This window comes from Helianthus annuus, chromosome 7 (genome assembly GCF_002127325.2).
Source record: "Helianthus annuus cultivar XRQ/B chromosome 7, HanXRQr2.0-SUNRISE, whole genome shotgun sequence".
NCBI lineage: Eukaryota > Viridiplantae > Streptophyta > Magnoliopsida > Asterales > Asteraceae > Helianthus > Helianthus annuus.
The window spans coordinates 121,613,884-121,624,093 of NC_035439.2; the positions used below are offsets into that span (position 1 = coordinate 121,613,884).

General features: G+C 35.0%; 1 protein-coding gene across 1 annotated transcript; it reads right to left on the reverse strand.

Moving 5' to 3' along the window:
• Window positions 1-5,325: 5,325 nt before the first annotated feature.
• On the reverse strand, window positions 5,326-7,461 carry LOC110868391 (parthenolide synthase). Its single transcript, XM_022117545.2, has 2 exons — window positions 6,471-7,461; window positions 5,326-6,183 (listed from the first exon to the last, which is right to left on the reverse strand). The coding sequence occupies exons 1-2, from the start codon at window positions 7,389-7,391 to the stop codon at window positions 5,566-5,568; spliced, it is 1,539 nt and encodes a 512-aa protein (XP_021973237.1). The 5' UTR covers window positions 7,392-7,461; the 3' UTR covers window positions 5,326-5,565.
• Window positions 7,462-10,210: the final 2,749 nt, after the last annotated feature.

The window sequence follows — 10,210 nt, forward strand, 5'->3', positions numbered from 1 at the left end:
TCGGGTCTTTTACTTTTAGAATGAATGATATGAGTGACGTGCTGATGCGTTGTAGTTTACATTGATATCACCTGTGAGCTTGAACTATTTTATAAAGGCTATGAAATCATTTTTAACCATGTTTTAAAATTTCTTTATAAAATTAATTGTGAATTTGTCTGGCCCTGAAGCCTTATCATTTTCACAATCCAACACAGCTTTTATAATCTCCCCTCCAAGAAATTGCCCTTCATACATGTACTTGTCACAAGTGACTAGTTTTCTAAAGCTATCTCATGCTAATTGTTTCATGCAAGTGAAAGGCTCATCAGATATAGAGGAGGACTTAAAGATCTCATCTTTAATGGCCATATGCTCTGATTACCATCTACTGTGAGGCCATTAATCCTCGAGTTTTCCTTGATTGAATTAAAAACTCCATGAAAATATTTGCTATGCTCATCACCTCTCACTTCCCATTTAAATCTAGCTTGGATCACCTTCCACTTCCCATTTGATCCTAGTTTGGGTTAGATCATATTTCCTTATGTTTTCAAGCTTGATTATTATTTTTTTTTTTTAAGTTTAACTGATCAAAGCTCTACCTCCTTCTCATACAGGACTCTTTGTTCAGCCAATAACTCAATGTCAACAAATTTATAATGTACCACGTAACTCCATCCATAATTTTATATCTTTTCTTATTGCACTACAACTTTTTAAATCATGTTTCAATTTCTTTAGTTTAGATAACATGCAAATTAACATCGTGTATACCTAAAAAAACTTCGTTACTATCATTCAATGCTCAGACAATGATGTTTTGTAGCCCCTGAATATTCAGCCACAAATTGTAAACTTGAAATGAATGTGACCAAAATTGGTGAACTTACCGGGAAAGAGAATCGGAAAAATGATATGAAATCTCACTCGGAAGAGCCATATGCCCTAAGGAACTAAGCTGATCGTAGATTCATATATGAAGAAGCGGTCAATTTTCTAAAATATTTGTTATTTTGTTGGCCTAATCTTCACAATAGATATTGATTATAATAAACAAGAACAAGAATGACAACAACAAGAACTTCAATTGAATCTGATTGAATGTGTCTGTACAAATGTTAATTACAATTAAGATACAAAGCCCTATATATACTTATTGAAAAGACATCATCTAACCAAAATACCCTTCGTGAATCAACATGACTTTTCCCTTGGCTTTGCTTCTGAACATTGCGTCTCTTGGAATCAACACATCCCTTTTGGTGCCCCTCTTAATTTACGTGGCCTTGTGTTTTGGCGCCACTATTCTGATCAACACAACTTTCTGACGAGTCGCATCCTTTATATCCCTAATCAAGTTCTATGTATATCCACAGTATACCCCTACGCTTATTCTTGCATGTTTCAAATATATATTAAACTATCTATTAACTAATTACTCTAAGACCCTTATACTTGATGTGAGAGATTATTATCATCATTCTCGCCCTTGATCTCGAACATCTTCCAACTTATCGGTCTTGTACTTTGAGCAACTCCGTGAGTCTCTCCGGTATCCAACACTCCAGATGGATTTTTTTATTCATGAACCTTACTCCTAACGAACCTTATTCCTCACAAACATTTTGCATCACACGTGTCTTAACCGCACTTAATTTGTGTCACACAAACCTCTTCTTATGTAGTTGTTTCAACACAAAAACCACTCGGTTTTGATAATCTTGGCCACCATCACATCTTATGAATTGAATCCATCTCGCATTGATTTTTTAGACAATGTGACTCACTTAGATTTCTCTAGCGATTGTATCACACAACAATCCTTCTTCTGATCTAGTCACAAGATTATTTGTATCGTTCACATGCGTGTCTTCTCCTTGATTTATCTTCTTCACAGTTGTCTCTCATAACGGGTTCTTCATAAAGTTTTCTTCTTTCACAGATTATTCACTTTTACCTGACCCACTTACTGGGTTGTTTAATTACACCTTTCATAGGTTCTCTGTCCACATCACACGATTTCTTCGCTTTCATCATATTAAACGACCAAATTTCCTATTTTTTTATTTTTTCTTGGCGTCTAGGCACATTAGAAGTACCAGTTTATCCTCTTCTGATTCAACTAAGAGTGACTCATTTTCCTTGTATTTCTTGGTTGGGCATTCGTAGGCATAGTGCCCAAGTTTCTCACATTTGTAGCAACTGATTTTAGACTTATCTCTTATATCCGGTGTTTCTTGCTTTCTATCATCTCCTTTCTCCTTGTGGTTTTTCGGTTTCTTTTGACTCATAAGAGGTGTGTCCTTTACCGCTATGTTGATAATTGCCTCTCCCTCGGCCTCATGATGGATGGAATCTCCCTCGTCCACGATTTCCAACATGTTGTCCATGACGTGCGTACAAGCGTTCTTCTAGATTGTTCACAAGGTTTTATTTCTTCAACTTTATCCATTCTTCAAAGGTCTTTAATCTACTTAGCCTCAGCTAGAGTCATCATATCTAGATCAGAGTATTGCTAGATCGATGCAACTATTTGAATAAATCTATCTGGCATGACATTTAGAAATTTTCGTACCAGAATTGACTGATTCAGCATTGTTCCATACCCGCTTGCCATTATAACAATACTATTGATCTTTGTAATGAACTCGTCTATCGTGTCGTCTTCCTTTGTTTGCAATCACTCGAACTCGGTCATGAGTGTATGCAAACGCACCTTCTACACCCGGTTTACACCAACGTGTCTCATCTTTAATGTGTTCCAAATATCTCTTGCACTTTTGCAATTTCCCACTTGCAAAACCACATCTTCTGATATCGTCTATAACACATATACAATCGATGCTTTGTCTTTTTTCACATCGTGTTGCGTTGCTTCTGTGGGTTCTATCATCTCCCAGAGTCCATTCGCTTCCAGTATGGGTTTGATGTGTATCCCCCATACCGTATAATGTGTTGGTTTTAAAATCAAACAATGGTAGTGAGTCAAAGATCTAACATCCTTGGGAATTACAATTTGTTGACCTGAACCATCCGGTGTATCAGCCTTGAATTCCAATCGAATGATTTTCACTTTGATAAATTGTAATTTTGTAACCCCGTATATTTTCTTGTTTCTAAACTACAACCGAATACGAAGATAATCTAAATTCAGATTAGACACGCAAACCTGAATTGAACCTTGTATTGAAAAATCTGGATTTCTTGAATTCAGTTTACACATTTCATTCGCTCGCAAACACCACCGAATTGATTCCTGATCTTTGCGGCACTTTAAATGAACACAAAACAACCCTGTTTTGCGCTCCTGCAACCCTCACACAATTGAAACCCTAACTGCGTGATTATTCTTCCTTTGATCTCTAATGCCTTATAGCCTGAAGCTCTGATACTACTGGGCTGATCTTCACAATTGATGTTAATTATAAGAAACAAGAACCAGAATGAAAACAATAGGAACTTCAATTGAATCTGATTGAATGTGTTTGTACAAATGTTAATTACAATTGAGATACAAAACCCTGTACATACTAATTGAAAAGATATCATCTAACCATCACAACCCTTTGCGAATCAACGCGACTTTTTCCTTGGCTTTGCTTCCTAACATCGTGTCTCTTGGAATCGACACATCCCTTTTGGCGCCCTCTTATCGACGTGGCCTTGTGTTTTGGCACTATTGTTTTGATCGACACAACCTTCTGATGCGTCGCATCCTTTGTATCCCTAATTAAGTTCTATGTATATTTCCCAACATACCCCTATGCTTATTCACATGTTTCAAATACATAATAAACTATCTATTAACTAATTACTACAAGACCCTTATACTTGATATGAGAAATTATTATCATCATATTTAGATATATTTGCTATTCAGGCTCACCGATTAAAATTTGTGGCCTCCCATGCTATGTTCGAATAGACCGACTTCCCAAATGAAGTTTTTTTTTTGAAAGCCAGATCTTAAATAAAGTGGATTCAGAATTGTCTTTCATTACAAGGCGTAACTTGTATGCATGCACTTCATAATCGTCCAAACTTCGAAACCAGAATTACAAACATGTCTTGAGGATCTATTGTCTATACATCAGACTTCATTGAAGTTCCACATTAACACCAATATATATACTAGAGTAAGAAAATCTTAATGTAGGTAGTTTATCCTAGAAGTGTCTTCTATATCTTGTGGCATCCAGGTGGCATAAACATTCACCAAGCAAACCAAATTATCCATACCTAGGGTTGTAAACGAATCGAACATTCAACAAACAGTATGTGAATCCTTTGGCAGGAAGCTCATTTATGTTCGTTCGTTTAATAAATGAACAAACAAGAAATTTTGTACGATTAGTTATATGAATAAACATTATCAAAAGTCTCGTTCGTTTGATTGTGTTCGCGAATGTGAACATACAATAACCGTACAGTACGTGTCCGAGAATGTACAGTAACTTGTTCGTTAACATTCGTTCATGTTTGCTTGTTTATGTTGTTCATGAACGATTTTTGTACTTTTATTTTATCTAAACTTTTTAGACTTTTTAAATTTTATTTATTTTATTACCCTATCAATTAAAACAGGAAACCCTATTCTTACTGTGTTTATGCATCATTCCCCATTCCCCCCTCAATATTCACATCAACCTCTATTCTACGATTATGCCTTCAAGTTCCAGCGCTACTTTCGCAATTTACCTCATTTCTCCATTGCTTTCGCCGGTTTTATTAGTGTTCGTTTGTGTTCGAGAATCGTTCGTGAACACGTTCATTAAGGAATCAACGAATACGAACACGAACATGAACATAAAATCTTATTCAGGTCGTGTTCGTTCGGTTCGCTTACAACCACTGTACCAAACCAAATTAGGCATTTGATAATGGGCCACGGGTAATAATACAATTGATAAAACATGAACTCAGGTAGATAAAAAAGATATTTTTATATAAGAATATAAAATTTTAGATTGTTATAGATGTGAAAAGTTTTATTTTTAAATATTAATAATAAATCAATTGATGGATGTTCATGTTGTATAAAGATTCTATAAAATATTTCCCCCGTTTTGGATATTTAGTTGCTGGTGGCGAGCGTTGCTCTCGTTTCTCTATCATGCAACATAATACTATAAATAATAAACTTATAAAATACAATTCTATAATTTATTTGAGACATCCACCCACCACAAAATAATATCCCATTATATATAATGGGTTGGTGACATGTGGTTACCGGCCACAATAGTATAAATTAAAGATAACGTAAGGAGGTGCTTACAACATTTGTGAATATATGTACTTTTTCATTTGTGTAAACCAACAAATCATACATGGATCAGTAAGTAACCGAAATGAATTAACGGGTGATTCTATATTTTTAATTAAAATATGATGGTAAACATATATTCTACAACACAGTGTTCACAAATCCAATACAAGTTTTAAGTTGTCAAGTTGCTTCAAGTGACCAACATACCAAAGGTTCATTATTAGAGTGACCAACCAATACCAAAGGTTCATTATTAGAATGACCAACAAATACCAAAGGTTCATTATTAGAGTGACCAACAAATAGCTAGGTTACTAGTCTTCCCAAATATGTTTGGTAGGAACAAGGCATAGTGGAACTTTCTTATGAATAATTAGGGATCCCTCCTCTTCCATGTTCAAATCTTTGTTCTTCAAACTATCAGGAAGTTCCCAATCAAACCAATAAAGAAGGTTCGCGATCACCAACTCTACGGTTGTTGGAGCTGTGTTTATAGCAGGGCACGATCTTCGGCCCCCTCCAAAGGGAAGCATCTCAAAATTTCCTCCAGAATCAACTTCAAGATTTTCAAATCTCTCTGGATAAAACTCAGCCGCGTTCTCTCCCCAAGTGCTTGGATCTTTTCCTATCCCCCAAACATTGATTACAGTGGTTGTCCCTGGAAAGACATCATAGCCACCAATTTGACAGTGGCTTGAACATTCGTGTGGGATCAATAACGGGGCAGGCGAGTGCAATCGCAGTGCCTCTTTCACCACCATTTTCAAGTATATCATTTTTGAGATATCCAGTTCATTTACATTGTCTATTCTTCCTGTGTTGTTTCGGATTTCATTTTGCAACTTTTGCATCACTCTAGGACTTCTAGCAATCTCGGACATCGCCCATTCCATTGCCACAACAGTTGTATCAATTCCTCCTGTGAATACGTTCTGAAAACCGATATCTATTAGTTATCTAACATGGGTGAGCTATACAAAACACTAAATTATTGTGATAACTATAAACTAAACCTAAATCAATAATTTATTTTATCAATGGTTCATATTTTTAAAAGTTATACTTCTTACATATAAATGTGTATGTTATGTGTGTAAAAAAAGCATTGAAACTAATTATAATTAATTTGTTCATGTATATTTATAATTTTTAAACATATATAGGTTATGTCTAGCTAATAAAACCTAGCTCCCAATATATAACAAAATAAATTGTTTACCATTATAAGCGCTTTCACGTCTTCTTTAGTCAATTGATGATTGGAAGCATTCTCCATTGAAGATAACTCGATTAATCTATGAACAAAATCCTTTTCATCTTCACTTATTTCTGCAATCTTATGACTGTTATGATCATCCACAATCATTTGGATGTAGGCATCAAGATTACTATAACATCTCTCCAGCTTCCTGTTCCAACCACTAATTATGTCAAAAGTTTCACCAACCCATGAAAAATTATCACTAAGTGATCCTTTCAGCATTACCACAGCTTCCTCAAGGATCTCTTCCCATGACGAACCGTTAATCGTTTCTCCTCTATAGGTCTTACCAAAACCCACCTTACACACCACCTCCTTAACCATTTCTAACAACATCTTGCTTAGGTTTACCTCGGTATTTGCCGGATGCGAAGAGAGAACACGAACCATGCTCTCAATCTCCATCACCAACACATGGTTAAACGACCTAGCTCTTTTGGGACCCAAGAACTCGGATACCAAAATCTTGCGCTTCTCCTTCCGGTGATCGCTTTGAGGCGAGAAGGCGATGTCCAAGTAGTTGTATGTTAGCCGCTTCGCTGCCTTGGACAATGGACGGGAGCAAAATATGTGATCTTGGGTTTTCAAGACTTGTTTGGCCATGGCAGGTGAAGAGATGATAAGGAATGGTTTTGAACCAATATGGAGTAGCATGATGGGACCATATTCTTTGGAAAGTTCCCATAGGGCTTGGTGATGAGGTTTACCTATTAGTTTGTGCAAGTGTCCAATTATGGGAAGCTTTGGAGGGTTTGGGGGGAGCTTAGGGGCTGTTATGGATGACCTATTTGATCTTAGAGTGTTTAGAAACATGAAGAACGCGAACAAAACTAATGCTGTTGTAAGAAGCCATGAAGGGAAGATAGTGAAGAACTCCATTTTCAGGTCGCTAGCTGTGAGTTGATCGTGAGATGATTAACCGAGTTATTTGATGTTGATTTATGGTAGATTTACATTATTTATATCTGTTTGGCTATATACGGTGCTTTTGATAATGATGTTGAGTTTTTGAATTAGTTGGACCTACCACCCCACCCACACATATTCGATTTAATTATTTAAAATGTAACTACGTTTTACTTGGTCTTTTTAGTAGTTTGTTTTGATCATATTATTTAGGGTAAGATACCCTTCCTCTTATATCGATACTTTAAGTATGACTCGTACAGAAGTATACAAGTTGTATAACTTTTTCAATTTCACACAAAAACTTCGTGTCAGATCTTATCTAGTGTGCTGGGCCTAATAACTAATATAGATTTATATTGGTCGTTTAGGTCTGGACCTATACGTCCGTATAGGTCTATACTGATCGTACAGGTCTCTTTCGTATAAGCTCTGTATAGACCTATGCTAGTCGTATAAGTTTTTGTTTTATATTACCCTATACTAGTCGCATTGAATTTTTTTGTTTACAATTTTTTATATAATTATCTATAGTTTTAACAAAGTTTTCTAAAAAAACATTTATTTTTTAAATTAAAAACATTCTTAAAAATTTATTGTGTAGTATAGATCTCGTATATGTCCATAAGTATAGTATATGTTTGGTACATGTATCGTATAGTATACTATAGGTGAAGTGTATGTCCCTCATAAGCTTAGAGGTGTAGTATAGGTCTCATATATGCTTATAGTTATAGTATAGGTATAGTGTATTATATGTACAATATAGGTGTAGTATAAATCATGTATATACCCCATATAAAATCTATATGTTTGGTATAGGTCTCGTATACGTCTCGTATAGGTCTATATGTGTAGTATAGGTCACGTATAGGCCTAAAGGTATAGTCAAGGACCCGTATATACTTATAGTTGTTGTATCGTATAATGTAATATATGTATCCTATGGTATGATAGTAAACTATAGCATAAGTGTGGTAATATATTATATGATATCGTATCGTATAGTATCATATCATATAATATTGTATCGCATAGTATTGTATAGTATCGTGTAGTCTATAATAGTATAGTATACTATGGTATAGGTACAGTATAGATATAGGTATAGTATAATATAGTATACTGTAGTAATGTATAATGATAGAATACGACATATAATGATACAATTCAATTCAATACAAATTGACACATAATCATATAATATTGTATCGCATAGTATATATTAAGATAGGTTTGTTAGTATGTCGGCGTTCATCATTATTAGCCCAAGAGTTGGCCCATTAATCCAAGGGCCTGAACATGAAAAATCCTTGATCCGTAATACTACAACTTTGTAAGTTCTAAAAAGGAAATAGTATTTTAAATATTATCACAACATTATTATCCTTTAGAGCATGGTCGGTCTTGGGGTAGGTGGGGAGGACCATTGGGCAGGGCATGTATACGTAAAAAATTCTTTTTAATAGAGTATATCTATTTAGAAAAAAACCCAATATGTATACGTAAAAAATTCTTTTTAATAGGGTATATCTATACAAACACCAATATAGGTCCACTCACGAAACTATATTCTTATGCTTTAGATTAGTTATTAGCCCATTGACAATAGGTTTAGCCCTTTATTGAGCCCAATACCCAATTTTGTTAAGGCCTAAGAGCACATTTTTTAAAGCTCGAACAGGGTACACGAATTCTTAGGGCCGACCCTACTTTAGAGTATTTGGGGTGAAGGTTGGTGTGGGCTTGGGACACCCAGGCCTGGTTGGGAACATCACTACCTCGACAACGAGGAAACAAAGTGAATGCTCTTACGTGACGTTTAAACTCTTTAAATACCGACCATTTTTAACCATTTTCACACAACAAATTTACAACTCTCTTTACACCAAGAATTATAGCATTTCAGACACTCTAGTTCATACACACAAAAAGAAAAATGGAAAGGCAGGGTGGTTCTTCATCAAAGTAAACCAACCCCACATTCAGCAAGCCTTGTCAAAACCTATCAAAAACCGATTCGTCATCACAAGCAAATATCCAATCATCTAAGCAATTTGATGCCCCGACTTATTAACTCGAATGGAGTCTCCAATATATTATAACCAACCTCTGACGGATTTCAACCTGTTGCCTTTTCAACACAGTAACATTCCGAAGTCACAAGAGCACTCGATTTTGAAGTGGGTTCTCCAAAGGAAGCGTGAATTGGCAGATCATTGGGATGGGAATTACCCTTTTAGGTTTTTTTTGGTTAAATGATTTTTTTATGTGTGTTCTTTTTACTAGTATTGTTTTTCTGTTAGTTTAATGTAATTTTTATTTATTTATTTTTAGTTTATGTAGTTTTATTTAAGTTAATTTACGATTTTTCAAATTAATAAAATCCTTTTGAAAATAAAACATTAAATTAAATTAAAATAGTTTAGTTTTGGGGAAATCTGAGAGAATACCCTGTAACCAGAGAAAATATGGGAAAAATGACAAAAGTAGGTGAAAAACTAATGTGAGATTGATGTATCACACGGGAAACCGAAAAATGGAAAGACTCCTAATCATGGTTGTAAAATTCCCGACTAACCTCTGATTAGTCACCGATTAATCCCTAGTTCCAGGTTCACCGAGTAATTTTTATCTAATCGGTTAATTAATCAATAGGTGGTCAACAATAGTTAAATCCAATCTTAATTGACAAAAAATTGGTGTTACTCTAGTGATCCTGGCCAAATTTAGGCCAGATTCTTGAACAAAACCTGTAAATTCCGGCAATGAATCCCATCTACTTAAAAATA

Bases quoted from the DNA above. Each gene is read 5' to 3' on its own strand.
- LOC110868391 (XM_022117545.2), bottom strand. From the start codon at position 7,391: ATGGAGTTCTTCACTATCTTCCCTTCATGGCTTCTTACAACAGCATTA. The intron at 6,184-6,470 runs GTAAACAATTTA...ATCGGTTTTCAG, and splicing joins ACGTGAAAGCGCTTATAATG to AACGTATTCACAGGAGGAAT.